Source organism: Pseudorasbora parva, chromosome 6, assembly GCF_024679245.1.
Source record: "Pseudorasbora parva isolate DD20220531a chromosome 6, ASM2467924v1, whole genome shotgun sequence".
Taxonomy (NCBI): Eukaryota; Metazoa; Chordata; class Actinopteri; order Cypriniformes; family Gobionidae; genus Pseudorasbora; species Pseudorasbora parva.
In genome coordinates this window covers 36,530,775-36,557,191 of record NC_090177.1, presented here as the reverse complement: position 1 = coordinate 36,557,191, position 26,417 = coordinate 36,530,775, and the positions used below count along the sequence as shown (strand labels likewise).

The 26,417-nt window shown below is 37.9% G+C and overlaps 2 protein-coding genes across 3 annotated transcripts in view; one reads left to right on the top strand and one right to left on the bottom strand.

Annotated features, from left to right (window-relative positions):
• The first annotated feature begins 3,665 nt into the window (after positions 1–3,665).
• Positions 3,666–23,699, top strand: si:zfos-905g2.1 (uncharacterized). Its single transcript, XM_067446813.1, has 10 exons — positions 3,666–4,077; positions 5,782–5,915; positions 7,010–7,165; positions 7,321–7,383; positions 7,518–7,577; positions 9,660–9,704; positions 15,279–15,750; positions 22,736–22,939; positions 23,152–23,321; positions 23,417–23,699. Exons 1-10 carry the CDS (start codon positions 3,846–3,848, stop codon positions 23,450–23,452), a joined length of 1,572 nt encoding a protein of 523 aa, XP_067302914.1. The 5' UTR covers positions 3,666–3,845; the 3' UTR covers positions 23,453–23,699.
• Positions 23,383–26,417, bottom strand: part of zgc:113423 (uncharacterized protein LOC569178 homolog) — a 16,339-nt gene continuing 13,304 nt past the window's right edge. For both annotated transcript variants that reach the window (XM_067446811.1, XM_067446812.1), the window contains 2 exons: positions 24,210–24,413; positions 23,383–24,039 (listed from right to left, as the gene is read on the bottom strand). In XM_067446811.1, the coding sequence (XP_067302912.1) occupies positions 23,900–24,039; positions 24,210–24,413 (344 nt within the window). In that variant the 3' untranslated portion in view covers positions 23,383–23,899. The remainder of the gene's footprint in view (positions 24,040–24,209; positions 24,414–26,417) is intronic.

The following is a 26,417-nucleotide window of genomic DNA, read 5'->3' as shown; positions in this document are numbered from 1 at the left end:
CAGTTAAACTTGTATGTCATTCATGGACATACAAGCAAAATCACACAAGGAAAATAAAAACTGCTCTTAACATAATTAACGCCTCCCACCCTCACCCCGCATCATTCATGCTTTAAATTTATTTTGGTGGGTCTTGAGATAGGTCTAGGTGGGTCCTGGGATGGAAAAGTTTGGGAACCCTTGGTCTAGCCATCACAGGTTGGTCCTTTACTTCCCAGATGCACTGTATTGTGTTCTAAGTTTTTCGGGGAGACAGTTTGAAACATTAACATCCCAACAGAGATATATAAAGCTTAGATTTTCTCACTTTTCTGAATTTCCAAAACAAGTTTTGTAGATAAAACGTTATTGATTTGTTCATCAATTGTACACTTTAATGCCAAAAGGTTGTTGGGACTTTAATGACATCCCATTCTTAACCTGTAGGGTTTAATATGGACTTGGCCCACCCTTTGCAGCTATAACAGCTTGAACTTTTGGGAAGACTTTCTACAAGGTTTAGGTGTTTAAGGGAATTTTTGACCATTCTTCTAGAAGCGCATTTGTGAGGTCAGACACTGATGTTGGATGAGAAGGCCTGGCTCACAGTCTCCTTTTTACTGGAAACATGTTATCGGACTCCCTGACCTTGAATACAGAATGAAGAATTATTCACTATATCTTATGGGATAAAAATAATAATTCATTATGCATAGAAGTCATCATTTAGGAGTAAAAATAGTCAAAATTCTCATAATATTCCATATTAAAAAGAACAATCACACACGATTAATTATTTAATAATTAGAATTGAAATGATTTGTTAATTATTGAGAATGAGATGTCGTCACGACATCGCGCCCCGCTACCTTCCGCCATTTTGGGAGGATGGTCCGCCAGGTTTTGGATTCGGACAGAGAAGCGATATTCTGATGATTACCATGTACATAATTTTCCAAACTCAATGGAACAGCTGCTGGTAAACATCCGGCATTATTTCACCACAGTGTGTCAGTCCTCGTCTTAGTGCCGCGATGCTGGAGTGTGTTGACATCTGATGAACACGATCCTTTATTTAATTGTATTAAACATTTTGAAAACTATTCTGTCATTTTTCATTGTCAATAATTTTATTCTATGTAATTTACATGTTAATGCCAAAATGATTAATATTCAAAGTAACTTAGGCCTAGCTAGTTGACTGTCATTTTTCTCTAACGCATGTACATACTGAGCATTTAGTCTACTTAAGACTGGACTAAAAGCACCAGCACACACAAGCGTTCCTTTTTATTAGTTAAATTCATTTAGAAATGTAAATTTGTCAACAGGTATAAAATTTGAGAAAAACACTGATAATGAGAGGACAAGCACTAGAATGTTGCAGGATAGTGGGGAGATATATTTATTTATTATTCAGAATGCACAAAAATATATAGAAACAGTTCAGGAACGTGCAAGTAAGTTAAAGTGTCTAACGTTAGGTCTCTGTTCCATTTTGCTGCAGGCAGCTCGTATGGATTGACGTTTTTGACATCATCCAGCTCCTCTCTGCCTGGCACTGGTAGCAATTTCTCCCTGTAGTTAACCTTCATTTCTTTTTATTTTCCATTTTAAAATTTCTCAGTTTAAACGACGTGATAATTCCTCGAGCCGTCTTTCCTGCTCCGATCTCTGTACCGCTCTTCCAGTGTTGCCCCTGGCAACCGATAGCGTCGGATCCCAAAATGGTGGACGGGGGCTTTTTTTTTCTTGGGCCCAAACACTGCCCAATTTGTCACTTGACAGCACGCTACCATGACTTATGTCTTGTTTTCACCATGGAATAAATAAATAGCCTAATTAAAGCTACACTGTGTGATATTTTCCCCCATCTAGTGGTGAAAAGGTATATGACCATCCAGTGAATAATAGTTTCTGCTCCTCTCAATTTCGATTTCGTTTCAACTCCTACGGTGGCCGATTTAGTCATGGCTTCCAGTTCGACCTCTTCGGTGAGTGTTGCTTCAACTCAAGTGATGAGGTAATTTTTGAAAACTATTATAATTTGCAGTTATTTAATTTACCAAATGATCTATGATCAAATGAATCTATGTAAAATGAATAATAGTTTTACGTTTTCGTTATTTTTAACCAGTTCATTGCTAACATCAGCTATCAGGTTCCCAGACGAACGCAAGCTCTTTGTAAAGTAACTTTTATCAGTGCTATCGTTATTCTGTATATTGTACAACACCACTAGCGTAAGGCAAACAAATTATAATGCAATTAAAATATTAATCTCATGTTATCCGTCATAGAACACGGATTTATGTTATAAGGTAAACAATACTTTTTCATCATTCATTTTTCTAAACTATCCTAGACGTCGTTCTAGTGTTAACTTTATGCACAGCACACCATGATATAATGAGCCAAGCAACAATAAAACTTCCAATATACAGAAATAGGCTGAACTAATATTACCTGTCGAGAAGAAAGCAGGCAACGTCGACGTTCTTTTTAAAATCGTTGCTCCTCATGAGCTCTTTCCATCTTGGAAAGGCCACTCCAATATTTACTTTTGTCTTGTTGATTTGCCTGTCGCGTTGCCGTCTTAATTCTCTTTTCCGCTTCCTTGGCGACTCTGATACGGATACTGATATCCCGCAATGTTACTAGGTCCCTGACCTGGGTCGAATTCGGTAATCAATTCCGGGACGTGGTTGCTTTCACACAGAAGGCGACCCGGCAATGTTCCGGGAATATTGCGGGTCCAACGTGCAGTGAAAGGGGCTTAAGAGTGATCCTCCATCATCATAAAGCAGCCTCAAGCAATCCTCCTCTTCACATTCGACACGGTGCCATCGAGTGTAAAAACGCGAAAAGCGAAGCTTGAATTTACGGGTATGTCCCTCTTTGGCAAATGTACTTTCAAGATGGAGGAGCAACATGGCGACCGCCATCCGAACCCTCAACACTTATGTATTTTCAATGGTATATTATAAAATTACGAGAATGCATTATTACTTGAAAGAAGTAAATATACATTAATGAGCACATATATTTTTGAAAGAACTAAGTGATTTTAGCTAAGAATAAACTAAAAAAGTTACACAGTGTAGCTTTAATAATAATAATAACAATAAAGGAATTTGTGGCTTCTATCTTTTCGTTTATAAAATGGCGACTTTATCTCACATTTCAGACTTTCTCAGAATTTCGAGACAAATTAGAGTGAAAAACTGTCAGAACTGTGAGAATATAGTCACCTTTAATTCTCCCCCTTTATTTCTTGCAGGCTTCCATAGAAAACTTTTTAAAGTAAAAGACAAATTAAATGAATTGTTTTAAATAATTTTTAACACTATAGCCTATTTATTTTAGTGACGATAAATGCTTTTATCTCTGGCAAACACTGACTGCTTGTGCTCTGTTTGAATGCTGAGCGGAAGAAAAATAGTCCCTATCCTGCACATAGACCGTAAAAAACAACTAGGCTACTCACCGACATAGTTATTTTTTTATTTCGCCACTTGTGATATGCACACATTTAATGCTAAACAATTATTACAATCACTACTTGAAAGAAACTTCTAGTATCGTTATCTATAAATTAGGATCCTCTCGAGTATTTCCGTCAGTATCAGTGAGTGTGCTATTTGAAGATCCCTCCGCCCATCCCCACACACACACCATATAGATAGACCGTAAAAAAATACACACACACACACACACACACACACACATTGACTCCAAACGCGCCGATGCACTTCTCATGAATGTGCATGTTTTAAACTTAAAAACAATACGCACTTTCTTCAGTGAGGATCAAACGAGACCCTTATCTGGAAAATCCTCGATAGTTGTTGGCGTGGTGACTCGAAATGAAGCTTCATTCTGACTCGCGCCCTCGAAGTTGCTCAAACTGTGAGGAGGACGGAACAAACAAGCTCTGCGACGATCATTATATCGTTGTTAAGCTCGAAGATGAAGATCCACAAACTGAGGTGGATCTGAGTATATTCGCTCCTGTCGAGTCCTCCTCAGAGTGTGAAGAAGATGAAGAGGAAGAACTCTCAGACTCATCCTGGAGCAGAAGAAACATCCGAAAGCGAGGTTTGGGTTGTGTTTGACCTAATGTTATATCATTCTCTGCCTGCATAACGCTACCTAACAAATTTAAAGACATTATGATACAAGTAACGTTAAATAATTGTTTTATACTAATATATTAACTTTTTGGAGTAATTTCACAATATTGTTCTGGTGTTTTTAGTAAGTTATTTTTTAAGAAGTCAGTTTTCCTCACATTCAGTGTAACGTTAGTTCATTACATTAAAAACCAAAGTGTCATATTACTATTAAACACTATATTGTTTTACCATTTAAAACCCAACACATTTCTTGTTAAATGTAAAATAAATGCACAAATGTTTTGCTCAAACTTTTTTTTTCTATAGCCTAAATGGCATGTTTAATTTCGTATCTAATGCAGTAACATGAAAGGGACAGGACAGTTTACCCAACAATTAAAATTAGCCCATGCTTTACTCACCCTCAGGTCATTGTAGGTGTGCATTCTTCTTTCAGTCGAATACAATTAGAGTTATAAAAAAATGTCCTGGCTCTTCCAAGCTTTATAATGGCAGTGAATAGGAGCCCCCAAAAAGTGCTTCCGACGGCTCCGGGGGATTGATGGCCTTTTGAAGCGAATCAATGGATATATGTAAGAAAAATACCATATTTATCACATTATAAAGTAAAATATCTAGCTACCGCCAGACCACCTTCCGTATTCAACTTAACTTACACGAAAAGCTTAACTGGATGACGTTGGGTGAGAGGCGTTACACTTAAGTTGAATAATGAAGGCGGTGTGCCAGAAGCTAAATATTTTTCTTTTATAAAGTTTTAAATATGGATTTTTTTTTTTTACACAAACGCATCGATTAGCTTCAGAAGGCCTTAATTAAAGGGTTAGTTCACCCAAAAATAAAAATTCTGTGATTATTTTCTTACCCTCATGTCATTCGACATCAGTAAGACCTTTGTTCATCTTTGTAACACCAAATTTAAGATATTTATGTTGAAATCCGATGGCTCAGAAAGGCCTCAATTGGCAGCGAAGCTCGCATGTGCGAGAATATGACAGAGCCGGCGGAAGCCAGGAACTTTATTTACAAGCAGAGGAAGACGCACCATATCTAAACCATTGAATTCTACATTGATTGCTTGGATTGCAACAAATGCTTGTTGTAGTGCTTCGTGAGTTCACGTCAGAGGGCCACACGGAAGTCAAGAACTTGTTGAATAAAGTCGCTATTTTGATTTTTTTTTGCACACACAAACTATTCTCGTCTTTTCATAAAATTATTGTAGAACCACTGTAGTGATTTTAGTAAGACCTTTTATGGGTCTTGAGAGGAAATGACATTGCTGCCTTTGAAATGAAGGCCTTTCTGAGCGATCGGATTTCAACAAAAATATCTTCATTTGTGTTCCGAAGATGAATGGAGGTCTTACAGGTGTCGAACGACATGAGGGTAAGTAATTAATGACAGAATTTTCATTTTTGGGTGAACTAACCCTTCAACCCCTGGAGCCGTGTGGAGCACTTTTATAATGCCATTATAAAGCTTGGAGGAGCCAGGACATATATTAATATAACTCATCTGAAAGAAGAATGTCATATACAGCTGGTATGACTTGAGGGTGAGTAAATCATGGGGTAATATTTATTTTAGGGTGAACTATCACTTTAAGTGCATCATGCATATGGACAAATTTGTGTCAGTATATATTCCTCAATTTCTTTATTAGAAAACCAGGAGGATTCTGCGCCCCCGGCGAAACGGGCTTCCAGGAGTGTTTCGGAAGGACACCATAAGAGCCGACAACCTTTTCTGGCTGAGCCAAGACGAAAGCAGAGTTCTGACTGTAGTGCCACAGACAGGGTATTGTGCCACAGCCCTCCTCCTCTCTGTAATAAAAGTTTAGCAGTTAAGAAATAAAAATAACCGAAGCCAGATGCTCATATCATTACATTCTTAGGAATAATGATGAAATTGTCATCATTCATGGGTAGTTTGGTTTCTACAGAGCACCTGAAGTGACGTGGTAAAAAGTATTGAGTTTCCCCAAGTAACGTTGCGTTCACTTGCTAAAGCACTGAAATATAGTTTTTTGTGTGAAAGGGATGGTTCACCCAAAAATGAAACTGTTTATCTGCTTACCCCAGGGGCAAGATGTGTGTTTGTTTCTTCAGTAGAACACAAATGAAGATTTTTTTTTTTTAACTCCAACTGTTGCTCGTATAATGCATGTCAATGGGGTGTATTTCTATGGGAGTAAAAAAAAACACTTGGACATACGCATCCATATTAAACCCTGTGGCTCGTAGCGACACATTGATGTCTTAAGACTCAGAACAATCGGTTTCTGTGAAAACCTTACTTAACGGAAGTAATGGAGATGGGAATACTGGATGAGATTCGTCTTATATGAGGTAAAAAATAACAGAAATACTTTTGGGTTTCCCGCAGAAACCCATCGTTTCGTGTCTTAAGATATCAATGAGTCGCCAACAGCCGCTGTGTTTAATATGGATTCGTATGTCTATGTGTTTTACTCTCATAGAAATACACCCCATTGACATGCATTATACGAGCAATGGTTGTAGTTAAAAATCTTCGTGTTCTACTGGAGAAACAAACACACCTCCATCTTGGATGCCCTGAGGGTCAGCAGATAAACATTTATTTACATTTTTGGGTGAAATATCTCTTTAAACCCATATCTGCTGTAGCTTAAATCAAATGGTGTCTCAGTACACCTCAGAAGTGATATCAAAATGATTGGTTTTTTTTTGTGTGCAAAATGATTCACTATGGATTAAAGGGGGTCCTATTATGCTTTTCCACTTTTTCAACTTTAGTTGGTGTGTAATGTTGCTGTTTGAGCATAAAAAAGTGGTTGCGTTAATGTCCCTAACTTGGAATATCAAATAAACAATGTTGCTCATGGCAGTAATGATCCTTCTCTTCCAAAGGACATGAATGTAGGACTCCCTCCTGAGGAGCACCCATTTCAAGCTGTGCCTCCATCTGATTCAGCCAGAGGTCCTGTAAAGATGTCCGGCCTGAACATGGCAATCAGCCCTTTAGCTGCCATGGAGCCTCCAGTATTTCCAAATGCACCCATACAGGTTTAATGAGTCTAATAATAAGTGTTGATTTTGACATTACTCAAATTCATTCTAGTACCCATTCTATGCATAAATGACCCAATTCACTAAAGGTTGTTACACAGATGAAGGTCAGATTCTGTTTTCAATAATGTCCTTAATGTTTTCTTAACCAGAGCAAATCTGTCGTGGGGGAGGATCAGCAGAATATACTGCTTGAGGTCCTGAACTATTGTAGGGTAAGGACTTTATAACACATGAAACTGGTTTCAACTCTATAACACATTAGATGTCTGATCAGAATCAAGGTCTTATTAATACACCGGGTAAATGCATCTCATCGTTTTTTTTTTCACTGTTTGTTGTCTTTCAGTTCCTGCATGCAGCAGTGCAGAGGCTCGAACAGAAGATCGACATGCAGATGTCAAATGAGGTGTTGTAGACCTTTTAACTTCCGTGATCCAGGGCTTGACAATAATGATGACCCAGGGCCAGCTGACAGAACTGTCACTTGGCCAACTTAAGTGTGTGCATGTTATACCAGAGGTGTTCAACCCTGCTCCTAGGGACCCTCTGTCCTGAAGAGTTCAGCTCCAACCCTAATCAAAGGGCCGTTTACACCTGTTCACTTTGTGCGGTTTAAACGGTTCCATTACACTAGGCCGCCTGCATAAATGGCTGCTTTTCCACTGTCTGGCCAGTGTGAGCTAGGGCTTTCAATGGGCCGGCCTGGACTAATGGCCTTGGACCTGTAGCGCTGAGTCCAAAGCCACGCTGCAATTCCAACATGGCAGAGCTTCACTAAAACCCTCCCATAACACGCCTCTCTGGAACCATGTCATACAAACCCATCTTTGCAGCAAATGGATGTTTTATCAGAAAACTATTTAGAAAGAAATTACTGGGAACTAGCGAGATCGCAAAATGGACTTTGGCGCCATTTTTGTTGTCTATTTAAAGATTTAAAACCCAAGCATCGATGTTTTATCATAATAAGTGATGCATTGATCATAATGAAAAATAAGTGTTTTTAGTTTGTGCCCCATTAGTCCCACAGAAGTGGTGTTTACAATTACTTAACAAAAGAAAGAGGACACGTTTAGCCTTCTTATTGAGTCACATCTGTTTCTGATTATTTCTATTCCTAGTATGTTTACATCACAATTAGATTCTACAAAATTTCCACCAAAATGATGACCTGAGGTAGCCTGACAAGCCAGACCCACATCAAGATGTTTGGTCTGGAAACTCACCATAGACAGCTCAATCCGAGGGGCGGGATAAACGGTTGTCTTTCAAACTCCCTCTGCACGGCGTGCACGCAATTGGATAGCGCTACAACCAACCAGAGCTAGTTGAAAGATTAAACTTTCAGCGAATCCGGTCGGCAAAACTCTGAACACGTCTTCGCTTTTTAAGAATGACTTCAGTGCCGTTCTTTGTTCTTTTCTCAGAGAAAAGCTTAACTCCAAGTCTTCCAGAGTCGCGGTCAAAGCTGATTCGAAAAACCGCTGTTCGCCAGTTTCTGTGTTTACTAGTAGCACGGAAGCGCAACTCAGCCATCATGTTAAGCCCTGCCCACCAACTCTATACACGATGTGATTGGCCTGACCAGAGCTTGGCGTTTACAGCTCAGAAGTGTATTGAGATTTGCTAGACGATACTCGTGGGCAGATTAGATTTGCTGCCGCTAGGGTGCGTCTAGATTTCTAGGCTAGACCTGAGGAGCTTTAGCACTCTCTCCAGGGACAGTCCTAATACAGTTATATTATCAGTCAGAGAAACGGATTTGCTTTTATTTTATTACTAAAGCAGAGCTAAATATGGATATCAGACAAGACAAAGACACACTGAGAGATGAAATAAATACACAATTGTGATAGCCGATATGTCTAATTTCTTCAAGCGTTCATATATTTACCATGTTTACATAGTAATGGTTAGCACAGGTAGTCTTTTGCAAGGCATATACATATTTCTGCCTCATACGATGATCCGAATTCACATCGGCTCACAAACACAAGTTATTTCAAACACTCTCTGCTGTCTAAAAGTGAGTTGAGCTAAAATTATTTTACGTCTTTAATGCTGATGTTAGCTGGTAAATTAAATCATCCGTGGCGCTGCCATCTCCAGACTCAGATAAACTTTGCTCATAATCACTCCTCAAGCCCCAGTTGGCCCGCGTTGGACCAAGGTATTTAGCGGGCCAAGAAACCCTGGCTGGTGACCCAGAGGAAGCCCAGACGAGGCCCAATCAAGCTGCAGAAGTGACAGTGGAAACGCAACTGGCCCTGGCACGCGCAAGCATGCCTGCTTTGGCATGATAATGGAAACATGGCTGTCTCTCCAAAACGAATATAAATCTGATCTTCTATTCCTGCGCTATATGTAAAAAATTCAGATTGTCAAGCCTGAGACTAACTGAACTTTATATCTGTATTCTACAGATGCCACTTGGATATATTGTGTATTTTTTTTGAAAACTAGATAATCTGTTCTCTTTTCTTTAAAGCCATCCTCTGAAAGGAGCTCAGCAAGGCTGAAGAATGCTTTAAAGGTTTGTCTGTAAACCATTTTATCACGATGCATTTTTGTTGATGTGTCAATGAACTGTTTGTTGAGTGATTTTTCATTTTGGTCTCACCAAAATCAACTCTGCAGACACAAATCTGTCCTGCACGTGTTTCTAGTGGTCCTGAAGACCTTGACTAGCTGTCTTGGGTGTTTAATTAGGTTTGGACAGTGGCCCTCCAGGAGCAGGATAATTAGACAGCAGAGTTGCTCACTAAAACTAGGAGACCATAGACTTCCTTCTAGTAGAAATGATCAAAGTACAGGTACACATCATAAAATATAATTTGTGATTAGTTACGTTATTGTTTCCTTTGCTTGTGATGCAATCGTTTTGTATAAGTAGTATATAATATGTCCAAAGGGTTTTTTTGTTAGTTTTTTTAGTCACGCCATTTACTTTCCTTCAATAGGAAAAACAAAACACAAGTATGCGTTGATTCAGAGTTTCCAGGGTACTTCTTGAAAGTTCTTGAATAGAGACATGAGCTGCATCCGAAATCGAATGCTTCCCTAATATATAGTAGGTGACAAGCAATAAAAGTAAAGGCTAAAAAGTAGTATGTCCAAAATTAGGTCTGCACGATTAATCAAAATCGAACCGTGATAGCAATTTGGCTTATGTGTGATTTATGAAAGTTCAAAGGCTGCGAAAAATATATGCCCAGTGTGTCAGTGAAGAGCAGCTCTGTGTTTAAAAGTAAACGCTGCTCCGTCTGAAAGACTGCAAGTTTGAGTTGCTTCTAATGTGAGTTTGAAAAAGCAACAGAGTCAAACATCTTCACAAACCAGTAATGCGACGCGTTCATAATCCTGTTGTCCAACAAAAGACTATGTCTAATAACTTGTTTTAAACATGTTTTAACTCCCTTCATATCGTCAGTCAAGTGTTTGTGAGCTGATGTGGCTTCCCATCACAGAATGAGACAGACGATGCATTATTTTATAGTATTCTATACAGTGATGAAGTCTATCTCAATCAGCACTGCATTATAATATACTTTATTATGATGAAAATACCCGAGGAAGCTTGAAGAACTCAAAATACACCATATCTCGATGCAGTCGTGTTTATTGCCTTCATGTTTAATCAAAGTGTTTCTATCTTCTTTTTATGCAGCCTATAGCGCTAGCTTCACATCAGGGATTTCCTGAAAACAATTACTTTTCTGAGGCAAATGTGGCGTTTTTGCTTAAGGTCGCCCTCTGGCTTCCAGTATGAATGAAACTTCTGAGGAAAAAATAAGAAAAATAATACCTCCCTCTAAATAAATTTATATGACAATCCATATGTTTTTCTTCAATGTACAGGCGTCCCCCCCCCCCCCCACAGTGGATGCATAAGAGGCTCATATTTCATATTAGACATAAGACTTTAAGAAATTGATGTCACAGATCAAAAAAAGTTTATTTTATTTTTTAGACTTTTTCTAGTGTTTTTTTGTGTGTCATAGACTGTATGCATTTTAACAGGTAACCCAGCAGGTTATTTTTTTGTGTGGTAAAATAGGTTTTCTGTAAAATATAATGATTCCTTAAGGCTTGTGTGACTTTTATTATGAAGGGACACATTCAACTGCCCCATTTCCGCTTTTCCGGTCATGAGTATGAGGTAACACAGCTCTGTTTATCACATCAGATACATTTAAGTGTGTTTAAAATGATATGACGTTACTCTGTGCGTTCACTCAGCGGCTGCTGTGACACTTCAAACCGGAAACCGAGAGTAAAGCATATATGACGCAATTGACAGCGACTCCCTAAGACGTCCCGGCTCCTTGGTTAAAATGGCACAATTGTCTATTTGGAAACATTTGGGATATTGTAAGAACACAACTGAACAAAATATATAACACTGGCCTAATGGTTTGGATATTTTACTCAAAAATCCTATGTAGTGCACCTTTAACAATTATCTCTTAACATTGTAACATCTACATCACTGATACAGAGTAACGCCGTTTTAAAGAATAGCACAACGGTGAGCGTGTTGAGTATAAACACTTGCCCAAATGGATGAGGCGCTCGCGCTGCATAGCCAGACGAAAGTATAAGCAAGGTTTAAGGTGGTAAAACAAGTTTGTGGCATTACCAGTCTTGGTGGGGACGACAGTCTTGCATAATTTGGAAACGACATTGGTCTGACTACGGTCAGACTTATAAAACCCCAAAAAAGCTGACTTGTTTTCCTAGCACTCATTTTCGGGTTGATCTCCAAACTGATACTTGTACATGATTGGCTATTAGCATGTCACTCCCTACGTTGCTAGGTTACCAGAGTGAGTGCCTTTGTTCATGCAACCTCTGCTTTCTTCAGACGAAGAAAAAAAAAACGTTTTATTGAACGCATTTTTGTATTGATATAAATTAGGTGTCTATCGCGATACATATCATTGTTTTATTGCCCAGGCCTAACTCAGATAGAATGTGATTTCGGATGCAGCTATGGATTCAAGGACTGGAAAGTATGTGAAGAAAAGCAAGTGAAGTGCTTGAATTAAGCATGAACTACATTTGTTAGAGTAGCGTGGTGCTATTACAAAAATTGGCTTTCATGTGCTGCCAAAGCCAGAATGTAGAGGTACTAATTGGGGAGGAAGTGGGAAAAACATGGAGAGAAAAAAACAACGCGTGAGCGGATTGATTATCATCGCAATATCTAGAATATTGTGTATAATCATAATTTAATAATATACATTTTTATATGTATGATCACTTATTATTTGGATTCATCCATTTTCTTAAAAATTCTCGAAATTAAGTTTTTTTTTTCATTTTTATAATATATTTTTATTAAACTTGTTTTTGTCGTCGTTTTTATTCATTTTATGGTTTAGGACGTATGGGGGTAATATTGTAGCTTTATTCCAAACAAATATATTGTTATCCACAAATAAATGTAAAGCGATTCACAAAAATTAAATAATTTCACAAATCAATAGAATGAGATCCACAAATATATGCGGGAGTGTCACAAAAGTAAATTAGATTCACAAATAAATACAATGATATTTGTGAGTAACAAAAAAGTCCACACATGTCAAAAACACACAACTCTGCCTTGCATAAGTTGGATTCATTTGTGAATCGCTTCCTGTGCATTTGTTGATGGCTTCCTCTGCATTTGTGGATCTCGTCTTGTGCATTTGTGGATCTCGTCTTGCGCATTTGTGGATCGCAGCACAGCACGTGGATTTTGAAACATTTCTAGCGTCTAGACTCAAAACAATCCACAAATACGTAGACTCCACCCACCGTCTACTTAAGCCAATCAGATCACGGCCATATCGTGCTGACCAATCGTAGCACTTTTTCGCTCCAACCAATCACGTTTTGGCCAGTGCTGCTGAAAATTGAGTTATGACCACTGATCTATATATCTATATAACTCTATATATCTATAACTCTCTCTATATATCCAACTCTATATATTTATTTAATCAGATAACGGCCATATCGTGCTGACCAGAGCCAAGCTGTCAATTGTTCCAAACAACTCCATCCTGTCAATATTTTTAAATAGGATATAGCAGGATAGACAGCCTTTTCACTATAGGCTATTTGCAGCAATGTCTGGCAAATATTAACACAATATGTGCATTGACGTCGCCAAGGCTTTACAGTAGCATTTTATTCTGAGGAGAGATAAAGAAGAGAATCTTCATTTGGGTCACGAGAGTACAACATATGATTTTACAGTGTTGAGTGTTGTAGCCAATCACGTGCATTTCTATTGAAAATAATAACCAATTAATTTACCGTGAATGAGAATCCTCTCAGTATCGACCAAAACAAGTTTCATACAGTCTCAAAACGCTGAATTAATTTTAGTGCAAGTTTTTACAGGATTCGTCCCACTATCTACAAATCCTCTCATCATAACAGACAGCACAGACATGATTTAAATAAAGATTTATCGTGAAATAGTCAGATATTTTGGTTTTTCATTTTTGTATTTCATTTTCTTTTTTAATGTTCCCTAATTAGCCTATGTATTTAACATTCCAGTACAAAAAAGTAACAAAAAATATTACTTTAGTGGTATAAATCGGACTAACTATAAAAATTCATTCATTCAAAAAAAAAGGCTAATGAGCCAATAAGTGTTCCTCTTCCGCCATCTACTGGCTGTTTTATTTTTAATTTTAATGTTAACGTCCTAAATTATGTTGTTTTAACACTTGAAGCCTACACCACAGGTGAATATAAAGGAAAGATGCTAGAATAGAGGATAGTGGTTAAAAAAAAAACAGGGAAACCAATTTATTGAACTCTTTACATTCAGGCACTATACGTTATTCCTTGAATGGATATAAACGCATTTGACAGAAAGATCTCAGAGAATCTAAAAACTGTTGAAATGACAGATAGCACCTGGATATAATAGCTTTAGCAGTGATCTCACGTTAGAAACTGCACTTAGAGTCTGACGATCTATTATATAACACATCAACATGCTTCATAAAAAACATCTTCTGTTAATATTCCCGAGAGGCCAATAATGCCATAAAATCTCAAAATATGCGTTAATTTTTATTTCATCAATTTTCCAGCGAGTGCACTTGAGATAGCCTTACACTGATATGATTGGTGTTTAATGCTGGAATTATTGGTCGCTCCGTGACACGCGCTCTTCATTCCTCAGTTCCTATGGAAGTGTCCTAATCACTGATCTATATAGAGTTATATAGAGTTGGATATATAGACAGAGTTATAGATATATAGTTATATAGATATAGATTTATATAGATCAGTGGTCGTAACTCTGTTTTTCAGCGGCACTGGCCAAAACGTGATTGGTTGGAGCGAAAACGTGCTACGATTGGTCAGCACGATATGGCCGTGATCTGATTGGCTTAAGTAGACGGTGGGTGGAGTCTACGTTTTTGTGGATTGTTTTGAGTCTAGACGCTAGAAATGTTTCAAAATCCACGTGCTGTGCTGTGATCCACAAATGCGCAAGACGAGATTCACAAATGCACAGGAAGCGATTCACAAATGAATGCAACTTATGCAAGGCAGAGTTGTGTTTTTTTTGACATGTGTGGATTTTTTTGTTACTCACAAATATCATTGTATTTATTTGTGAATCTAATTTACTTTTGTGAAACTCCCGCATTGTGGATCTCTTCTATTGATTTGTGAAATTATTTAATTTTTGTGAATCGCTTTACATTTATTTGTGGATAGCAATATATTTGTTTGGAATAAAGCTACAATATTACCCCCATAAGGACGTTTCTGTAAGACACTGGTCTCACCCTGTGCAGGTCTTGAAAAGGCATTTCGATTCATTTGCTCATCTCAACATTAGAGCACAAAAATATGGATCTCCTTTGACAAAACAAAAAAGCACAAAAAAGCAAATTCCTGTATTTTATAGCAGGACCACAGAGCATGAATCAGGTCTCTGTCCTCTAACGTTGGGAAAATTCAGACCAAGTCTTAATAACCTGCTGGGTTATTTAAAAGGGCTTTTCTAACCTGTTGTTGGTATACTTGCCAAGAGCGTTGTTGTCGTCTTCTTTTTTACGCTGATAATGTGTCCCACATCTCTCAGAGACAGGCGTCTCTACCTGTTGAAGAAACGCAGCTGCCCAGCTCTTTGGCCCAGCGTCTTGGTCCACCACTCCAGAGAAACCCACGCTGGACCCCTCCATGGAAGCGAGGACCCGACAGGGCAGATTTTCAGCAAGCTGACAACAACAGCCTTCAGTTGGGCAAACCTCCTGGTGCAGGACGAGGCAGAGGTAGAGGCAGGGGCAGGGGCAGAGGACGTGGACGTTCAGGGCGCAATAATGCATCCCAGCGTCAGCCTCAAACTCCTGATCCTGCTTTACTCGTGTTAAAGCCATTTGGAGATGAGACGACAGATGATCAACAGCCATCCCAGAGAATGAAGAAAGGCTCTTTGAGCAACATGGGCTCAAAGGATCAGCAGAAAGGCTTGGCTCAGGTGGATGGAGAGAACGTCGAATCGGAGAAGATGCCCAACAAAGAGGTCACACTTCAAGTTCGGGAGGACAACAAAGGTAGGATATAGACTTTACAGCATGACATAATTGGTTAGCGGCCATGCTAGGTTATTAAAGGAACTCTATGTAAGAAATGTATTTCAATTAATCATAAAATGGCCCTGATATGTCACTAGACATTAAGAAGTCATGTTCATTTCAAATATTATATTACTGACAACAGTAGTCCAACAGGATGTTGTCATTTAAAAGTTGTTGTTGCAGCCCTCAACTGATTTTGATGTTTTGGCCTGAAGAACCGATCTACCAATCACAAAGTCAGTAGTAATTTGGCATTTGGGGGGAGGGGAACACACTGCTCTACAGTCATTTGAAAGTGATTGCAGTACCAGTTTTGGCCACAATCTTACATACACTTCCTTTAAGGGTAAATGACATAAGACTGTTTGAGATGATGAAATGGAACAATTTAAAAAATGTTAATTTATGGCCAAGTTCTTGGAAAGTCATCTTAGAAGTTGTCATGTAAAGAGATTCAATTTTCAACAAAAGTATTGATTTACCTTTAATGATGGCTGTCCTTCACTGATAATTTGCAATTAGAACGGAAGTACTTGACAGCTTTTCTTTTGTATTGTGACATGCATCCGAGTGTAATGAATTATCAGGAAAAATAAGTAGGGTGGGGACTTGGTTCAATTCATCGGATGTTAATTGGAAGTTCAGATGTGGGCATGGCTCTCAAAAGTGGAGGCTCGAAGAACATGAACCTGCAGGAAGAAGTTTTAACTGGAAAATTGAGTTGTGATATTTTGAATCAACATCTGAATTCATAATGCGCTATTCTATCAATTGTCTGTGGTATCACATCTTTCACACTAGGCACACTGCTTTCGTCCGAATCCGAGTGAGATTTGTTCCCGGTTTCCCCCCTCAGCGTTAGTCTGGTTTCAGACTCACTTGATTCCGTCGAGCCCCGGTGCATTTGCATTCATCTTGCGTCATCATTGCGATATCGACAGAACGAGGGTCAATATTCTGTTAATTTGGTACTATTATGTGTCTATTGGGGCTACTGTATGTGTCACATGAAGGTGGCTTTTTGCTGTATACCAATTGACTCTTTTGAGAAAAGACAGCTGATTGTGAGCCATTCATTTGCTACTCTGAATTTGCTACACGATTTACACTGCATGCCCACTCCAAGGTAAATCATCACCACCGTCATCCCTTTACAATTGTTTTGTTGAACTAATGACTAGGGATGTAACGATATCAAAATCTCACGGTACGATACAATTTCGATATTGACCTCATGGTACGATATTTATTGCGATATTGTGGAAAAGCTCACGGTATTGTTAAATAGCTCACGATAGTGTTTGTGATGATAATAGCGAAGAAATACTGACATTTATTCTGCTTTTGTCAGTCAACAGGCAATTTATTGTTGTATTCATGGATCCATGACAACATAAAACGCTGATCACAGTGCTTTTAACCCTTAAATGCATACCTCGGGTCACGTCATTCACTACCCTGCTCCTCATTCATTTTTTAAAGTTAGACCTCAACATTCTTAGTATTCGTCATTCTATCCATTTTAAACAATATAACAAGAAAACAATAATAGAATTATAATTGAATGCCTGTTTTTTCACTAGTATTTGTCAAAATTGTATAGGCTCGCTAACGACCCGAGGTGTGTAGGATTTGTGTATCTATTTGTGTAGATGTGTGTGTGTGTGTGTGTATGTATGTATATATATATATATATATATATATATATATATATATATATATATATATATATATATATATATATATATATATATATATATATAATTTTTTTTTTTTTTTTTTTTTTTTTTTTTTTTTTTTTGCACTGATAAATTAATCTATAATAAGGAAATGGGGCGCAATTCACCTTTATTCCACAAGGTGGCAATGTCTCATACCCAATGATGAAGTGACGTTTCACTCAGTTACCTCTGACAGAAAACAAAACAATAATTATAATCTGCAGAACTTGAAATGGCTCAGTGATTTACAGCAGAGAGCAAGTACTAAACACAATCAAATATTAGTGTCACTGTCTCTTGATGATGGATGTGGTCAAGAAGCTGTCAGTGATCAAAATATTGATTTTGAAGATGTTGAAAATGAGTTTGGAGAATATGCTCGAGATCGTGAATATGAGGCAGATGCTGAATGTACTGGTAAACGAACTCTGACGAGGACAGATGATGATGGTATTAAACATATGCTCAAACTGAATCCTTCCAAGCTCCAAAAAGTAACAAAATAGGTTTTATTTTATTCTTCTGTAAGTGTAACTACCTGTCATGATAATATATAAAACTCCTGATGTTAGAGGTATCCATAGGGCTGGACGATATGGCCAAAATTCATATCATGATATTTTTCTTAATTTCGGTCGATACGATATAATTCCGATATCGATATGAACTATATAAAAGCTTTAGAAAAAACTACTAAGAACTGCCACAAAGGATGTCTTTACCTACAAACTTCTGAAAAATGTATTTGCCAAGTCTATGAATAGTCCTCCTATAAAACTATATAATATTTTAGAAATAAAACCAGTAAAAATAAATTTATGTTCACCTTTTATTTGTATTTAGCCTTTATATGAAAAAGAAATGTGAAATCAACATCAAATAACTCTCACTTTATTAATATTAATATCTTTAAGTTTAAACTATAACATAGGCTGATTATATTATTCTTAATATAGATTAAACAAAAGTGCTTCAGCCAGGATTCAGCCTGACTCAGAATATTCTAGCGGATGGATCTTCTTCAGATGGTGGAACCGATCACTGACGGTGATGTCACGTGCATAACCTCAATACAGAGCGGCAAAATGCACTTATGTGCATCCCAATGACGTGCTATAGAAGCAATGCAGTCACAGCGTACAGTACTCCTATGCCACAGATGCAGTTTGAGCATTTTCTTTTAAGTTTTAAATTTCATTGAAGAACAATTCATAGCGCTCTATTTTCTATTTATGCAAAACTATGGCATATATTTAATGCTGCATTTATTTAATTAAAAATGCAGTAAAAAACGTAATACAGTGAAATATTATTCTGATCTACACCATCTGTTCACTACGTGAATATATAGTAAAGTGTTATTTCTGTGATCAAAGCTGAATTTATCATCATTACTCCAGTCTTCAGTGTCACTCATCATTCTCATATTAGGATTTGATGCTCAACAAACATGATTATTATCAGTGTTGAAAACAGTTTTGTTGCTCATGATGCTCCTTCATTGCTTTCATATATTGTCGCAATCGTCTGATTGTCGTCGTCACCTTTCAGCTCATAACGATCGTTTTCCTTCAGCTGCAGCTCCAGCGTGACAGTAAGTTTCTACGAATCCGCTTTTGGACTTTCTGTGAGAGCGCCCTCCTCATATTTAGATACGAATAAAATGACAGGTCATGCATAGATTATTTTTTGTCTCTGAATTTAAATCTTGATGTATTCACGTAGGGTTCTATGTATACACTTGCCCGTGATCTCAAGAAGCGCGCAATCAACCGAGGTTAGAGAAAGCGGTCTTTAGCGTCTCTGTTAACTTGCCCGCCCTCGCTCCAGTTAACGCCGTTTGGAATTCCGCTCGGAGCGGGTTGACTAGGACCGGGGAGACCCAGTAAAAGTGCGGGGGATAAAAATACACTTTATTAAAAGTGCGGTGGACACGCCGAACCGCTTCCACCCCACTGAATTAACGTTAGTCTTCTCCTCTTATCAACTATTTCTTTCTCCTTACTTGTGGAAGTTCGTTCAGTCACATTTGTTTTGCGGTCAGGGAAACTCTTTTTGTAGCTAAAACTTGCCGCGTTGGCTCTATCAGCCTTCTACTGCTGAGCACTGACTGCGTTTCTGTGGTGTACGTCATCGCGCAAGTAGCCAATCATGTTCTGCTCTTTCTGACGGCTGCGCCCTTGAACGTCAGTCAGTGAGGAATGCTGTAATATATTTATCGAAATATCGGAAATGTGTTTAAAAATCATATCACCGTTATTGAAAAAAATTATATCGCGATATATATTGATATTGAATTATTGTCCAGCCCTAGGTATCCATGTTAAATATAGATCCGGGTCGCTAACGATCATGGTCTATGTAGTTAACAATGATTTGTTCTGCGGGACTGTGTTTATTCCTCTTGCTTTTTGATGGACACATGTCCTTTTAATATTGTAACCCAACCACGACGATATCGAGACCCGTTTACCAACGCGATAGCGATATCGTTACATCCCTACTAATGACGTTGTCAATGCTGAAATGCATGCACTGGTTACTTTTACTTCCTGAACATGCGCACCCTAGTCCGAGTTGCTTTCGCATTCACAAGTTGTGCTACAGACCCAATGCAACCAAACTCAGACCACCTCCTACTAAGGATGGGGCGATTACCGGTTTCACGATAAACCACGATAAAAAGTACTGACGGATGGTATTATCGTCTAAAATGTAATTATCAGTGACACTTTTTATTCATCACGATTGTGAAAACTCGTGGTAAATTCCGTCCAGACAGTGTTAGTCAGGCTCAGGGTTTTTTTTTTTTAAATGACGGAAGGCAGGGACATTGCTAGGGGGATTTTTTTTTTCCAGCTTTCTAAAAGGACCAAATCTGAGGTGTGGTTACATTTTGGCTTTCACAAAGGTCCTGAGGGAAACTCAATCGAGGATGGTCACCCTGTCTGCAGAACATGCAAAAAGAAAGTCGCTTTAAACCTGCAGAGTCGTCTTCGTGACCATCACACACTGTTGAAAAGCAAACGCAAGCAAGTTAACTTTGACCTCAATACAAAGACTAGTTATTTTGAGTTTAAATATTATCTCACTCACTTGAAATGAAGCTTCTGCAAAGAGAAATTTGCAGCAAGCGAGGCAAAGATGAACAAGGTTCAAACGAGACTATTAAGGGAGACATTTAAGAGATTATAATATAGGCCTATTCATTGAACACATACACAGATTATTATTTGTATTTTTGTTTTTTTTACCACACAAATAATAATGGGGACATGTTGAACAAAGATGAATGTTTTAAGTCTTACCTGCTTATAAATCCATTTTGTACAGTGCACAAAACACTCGTCTAAACAAGGTGATCACAACAATATTATAGTAGTACTAATAGTAGTGTAACAACAATGACTTATGAGTTTAATGTCTCGGGGAATAAATTAACTCAAAAGGGATTTAATATTCAATATTCATGAATTTATGAATATAATTTGCTAGTCGTTCATTACGTATTAAAATTTCCCGATAGGGAAAATTGTTTAATTAAATACAAGTAACCCTTTACGGAATTGCTTGAAATTATCCTACTAAGTTTGTCCTGCAAATTAGTTATAGACTTTTCAAATCAATTCTCAATAAGGGATTACTGCTTTACGAGCGTATAAGAAACATTAACTTTACTGATCAGGACAAAGTCAATATTTCAAATGGTCGTACAGTTTACTTTACTAACATAGTAGCATAAGCAGTTAGGTAACGTTAGATCGCAAGTTTCATTGACTTTGTGTATGTGGCAGAATAACAGATTCAACTCATTAAATGTCTTTTGGAGGTTTAATAAACACAGACTAAAAATAACACTACAATTCACACAGAAAGTACATACTAAATATGCATCAAGAGAGTAGAAGTATAGATATTAACGAAATAATACATAAAAGAGAATGAATAGACTGAAATTAGAGAGAGACAAAGAGAGAGAGAGAGAGACAAAGAGAGTGGGGGGGTAAGAAGCAGCTTTCCTTCAGTTCATCAAATACAACCTTCACAGAGTAAACTTGTCCCTACGGGAAAATAACACACCCTCTTTACAGCAGTTTGAATTTGGAAGATAATACTTGCTTTCTTTTTGGTTTCGTTTTGGCTTCTCGCGTGTGTGCGTGTCCCTGCGTGTTCTGTGGTCCTTTCCGAGGTCGGGAGGGAAGCAGCTTTTTCTCTAGCGGCGCTTCGTAGTTTCATTTTCAAGAAAATCAAAAACGGAGACGCATGATGCATTTGAATGAAACGAGAGGGTGCCCGTTATGATATGTGGATGTGGGCTGTTACAATGCATTTCTATTGATGGCAGTCAGGAAGGCAATCCCACTTGAAAACTTTAATCTCATTTGAACAAAACCGTGATAAACTATCACGATTATCAATATTTGGTCATTAAAACCATGATATAAAATGTTCATACCGTCCCATCACTACCTCCTACAGGTATGCTGTGTCCTCATCTGCATACTATCCGTCCTAAATAGTATTCATAGTAAATGTTGAAATGAGTACTCCAAAGATACCTGGATGCTATGCCTTTTCCGGTTAGCATCCAAAGTGCAGATCCGTGGCCATGCACACTCTTAATGGCTAAAATCTCCAAAAATAAATTGCCACAACCCATAGTACGTTGGACGAGGATTCAAATAAACTATAAACACAAATAAAAAGTTTTAAATCACAAACATGGCAGATGTGCTAGTTCGGCGGTTAAAGGGAGAGTTCGCCCGGAAATTAATATTAGCCCATGATTTACCCACCCTCATGTCATTCTAGGTGCAAATGACATTCTGCCTTCAGACAAATACAATCCGAGTTATTTCCTGGCTCCTCCAAGCTTTATGATGGCAGTGAATTAAAGAGCACATTTATCCCAGAATGCAGCATTGTTTTGGACGCTCTGTTTAGTCTAAAAATAGGCAATATGTCATAAAATCCGCCAAATCAGGTTGTGAACATATCCCTTTGCCTTTAGGTTTGGTTGTCTTTGGGTTCAGTGTTAAAATACCAATCTGAATGCTAAGCGGAAAGGACTAAATGTTTTTGGTCTGGACCAAAAAAACAAGTGAACACACCCTAAATTAAAATGCATGCCTGACTAATTCTTCCACTCACATTTGATATTTTAAAATGTTACTTCAATAATTTTAGTTTAAGTATCAGTGTTATAAGAAATTGACTAGTGAATGGCCTTTTTTCCTCAGTAATGATCGGGAGCCCTTTGCGGAAAGTGTGGATCCCATTGTCTGTGTACAAGGAGGCGTTTAAGGAGTCGGAGCCCCAGAAGGCTGTAGAGCCTGTGCTTCACGCTCTCTTCCCCATCAGCACACTGTCCTGCAGTGCGGTCACAGGCAACCCCGCAAAGGGCATCCAGCAACTCGACCCAAACAAAATAGAAGCCCTTCGAGGTAAATTAGCATGCCACTTACTTACGTTTTCATAATGAACGATGAATTTAAAAATATTATTTGGACTATGCACTGATGCATAAACATAAGGAAGAATTAGTGAATCGAGTTTCTCTCCAAGAGAGTTTATTCCCAAACTACGAAATTACAAATGTGTATCTATCCATCTAAATAAAATGTATTTTTTTTCTACATACTTTGTGTGTGTTTAGAGTTTCTGGCGGAGATGTACCCACAGTTTGACATCGGCGTGAGGGGTGTGTCTTGGGCACAGTGTCTTGGAGTGATCAACAACATCACCAAAAACCTCAAGAAAAAAGCAGAAAAAACATCACATCTGCCAAAGGAGGCGTTTTTCGCCATCATGCCAGCTACTTCTCAGGTAGGACCTGTTTTGCCTACATAATAAACTCTTTCATTCAGTAGATTAAGGGACAAATCACTTTGATTAAACAGTGCTTCTGTGCTTTATTTCAGGTTGCAGGTGACACAAATTATCCTTCATACTTGTGAGGGTCTGTTTTTTTTTTTTTAATCCTGACACACACTTCATTTCAATGAATCCTCTGAACTCTTAATACAATGTCCATAACTGAAGTACGACAGCTGTTTCTCTTTTCTATAGCTGCTGTGTTTCAATGACAAGAAAATACATAATATATTAACATTTCTTTTGTTCTTAATAAAGCAATATATTAACCACTTTTGTTCATACATCTGTATATTTTTATGTTGTCAAATAAAGTTTTTTCCCCCCAGATCTCTGTTGAAAATGATATTATTAAAGTAATAGCCAGTATAAATCACAAATTTAAATACTAGTCGCACATTCTAGAAAAACCACCAGTAACAGCTACTAGCTAGCATGTCTTGACACAAGTCGCTCTTTACAAACACCTCTGCAAATGACGATTTCACCTCAATATTACTGAGCCGTTTTTAATCAAGGGAATCTCAGGGCTAGCGTATTCCTCTCTTTATGCCCATTTTGCGCTCGTATCGAAACTTGCGGATGGTGCTGTTTATAGCGCCTACGCAAACCTTCCAGTCGCTTCCATCTTCCTCCAGCTTCATCCAGGGAAAACGCTCCAACAGGTGCTCTGAAGAAGAGAAGAGTGACAGAAGCTGTGATTGTGGTTGGGAACTGAGAACTAGTCCTTATTCAAAACTGTTTTTTTCCCACTGTTGGGTGCTTGTACCGGAGCTGGTGCCCAATCTGCTACTCTTTGAAAGAGTAGCTTACTACATTGCCGTCAATCAAACATCTCACCTCGCAGTGCAGAGATCTTGTTGTGGTCGAGAGCCTGAATGCCACGCCGCATGCCACCATAAACATTACTGCGTACCAGCACATCCTCTGGGAAGATGAATTTAATGAGATATCGTGCGATAAGCTCAGGACGTGTTCGCAGATGTGCAGCAGACAAGGCAAACCCAGGAACCTTCACATCCCGATGAGGGGGGCCGAGATACACTGCTTAGAAACACACACCAAAATAAGGAATAAGATGTTTGCATGGTCACTTTTTGTTTCAATCGGAATGAAATCGTTGCGATTTGATGAATTTGAACATGGTGTTTACATGAACACTAAATAAAGTAGTCGGGTTTATTTTGGTGTCCTGATTAGTTGACGACAAAAACGTGAAGCTTTGTGCTGTAAAAAGCCCTTTCCCGTGGCCAAAGCAAGGTGTCTGTAGATAAGAATCTGACTGAGGGACAACTTTGTCCTACTCCACTTCACAGATGATCAGTTGAACAAGACTTTTAGAATGACATGTCAGTTATTTATAACTCTATACCCAACAACAGCGAATGTAGGAACAGGGAACGTGGAAGGGCGAAGTCTGGCAAATTAATTGAGGCGGGGTTAGCAGCGTTCTGGTTCAAAATTAGCCCTATTCGGATGGTAATTGTTTCTCATGTGGACGTCAGAAAAAATAAATTTGCATGCCACCTCAGTGATAAAACTTGTGCATTCGAATGGTGATTTGATCCGCATCTGGGATTACTGCTCATGTGGTCAGTCGAATGATTGTCGTCTGTAAAAATATCATATGTTTGGAATAAGATTAATCAAATTTAATTTTATGTAGTAGTAAAAAAATAATTATTTAAATCTGTTAAAAAAAAAATATAATTTTAAAAATGTGGAAATGAGCGGAAATAAGTTAATATAATGCTGCAAATTTAACCTATATAACTTTAATTACTGCCCTAATAACTTTTTTTTTTTTTTTTTTTTTTTTCTCGTTTGAGAGATGAAATATATTCTTGTACATACTTTCCAGCATTTCAGTAATAAGTGTAGGCTAGATTTTTTTAAATGCATCCAAATTACAGGGAAACGCAACGATTTAATTATAAAAAAAACAGTTAATTATAGCCCTATTCGGACGGTAATTTTCTCATGGGGTCGTAAGGTATTTTTATCATTTACAGGGGCTAGTCTGTGACTTTATTGCCGTCCAAATCCAGAATGTCAGTGTTTTTCTCCCACCACCCGCGTAAAAATCGCCGGCCAAATTACCTACTGTTTTTGGACAAACACCAAGGTTGTTTTAATTGCCACATCTCTGAGTTTTAAAGAAGAGATCACTTCAAAATGAACTGTTTATCCTTTTTGACCCCTGTGGAGCAACGTATCGTTGCACTTCTCTGTAATTCGGATGCATTTTAAAGATCTATAGATCCTAGATCCTACACTTTTATTACTAAAAAGCAGAAAATATTTACAAGAATAATCTTTCATCACTGTCAAAAGAGAAGAAAAACACGTAAAAATTTGAAAAGAGCCATTATTACGGCAGTAATAATCGTAGGTTCAATTTGCAGCATTGTATTTTTTTTTAAACAATTTTTTTAACAGATTTAAATAATTAATAATTTACTATTATTAAATTAAATATGATTTTATTCTTATTATTCCAAGCATATGACATTTTTACAGCACATGATCATTCGACTGACCACATGAGCAGTAATCCCAGGTGCGCAGGATCACAACTCGCTCCTCCACTGTGAATAAATCACCATCCGTTTTATCACAGCAGTTTTTATCACTGTTTTATGCATGCAAATGTATTTTTATGGAGATCTCTCTTCTTGAAAACTCAGATGTGGATGCGACCTTGATGTTTATCTAAAAACAGTGGATAATTCGGCCGGGGATTTTGACGCAGGATTTCGCACAGCAATAAAATCACAGACTAGCCCCTGTAAATGATGAAAAAATACCTTATGACCCCACGAGAAACAATTACCGTCCAAATAGGGCTATAGTTAGGTTTTATTGGGGAAATTAAATAAATGTGTCACTCAATAGTTTTCAGCACAAATGTAGTGCAAGAAGTTTACTGTTAAAAATTAAGCAGTGTTGGTTGCGCAATTTTGACTTTTGTGATTGGCATTAATATCTGAGAACTAGGGCGGTAAAGAATAATTACAATGTATTTGCAATGATTATGTCAGTGATATA

Excerpts from the sequence above, each read along its gene's own strand:
- si:zfos-905g2.1 (XM_067446813.1), top strand. The coding sequence starts at position 3,846 with ATGAAGCTTCATTCTGACTCGCGCCCTCGAAGTTGCTCAAACTGTGAG. Across the intron at positions 5,916-7,009 it reads ACTGTAGTGCCACAGACAGG|GACATGAATGTAGGACTCCC; the intron begins GTATTGTGCCAC and ends TCTCTTCCAAAG. Across the intron at positions 15,751-22,735 it reads AGTTCGGGAGGACAACAAAG|TAATGATCGGGAGCCCTTTG; the intron begins GTAGGATATAGA and ends TTTTTTCCTCAG.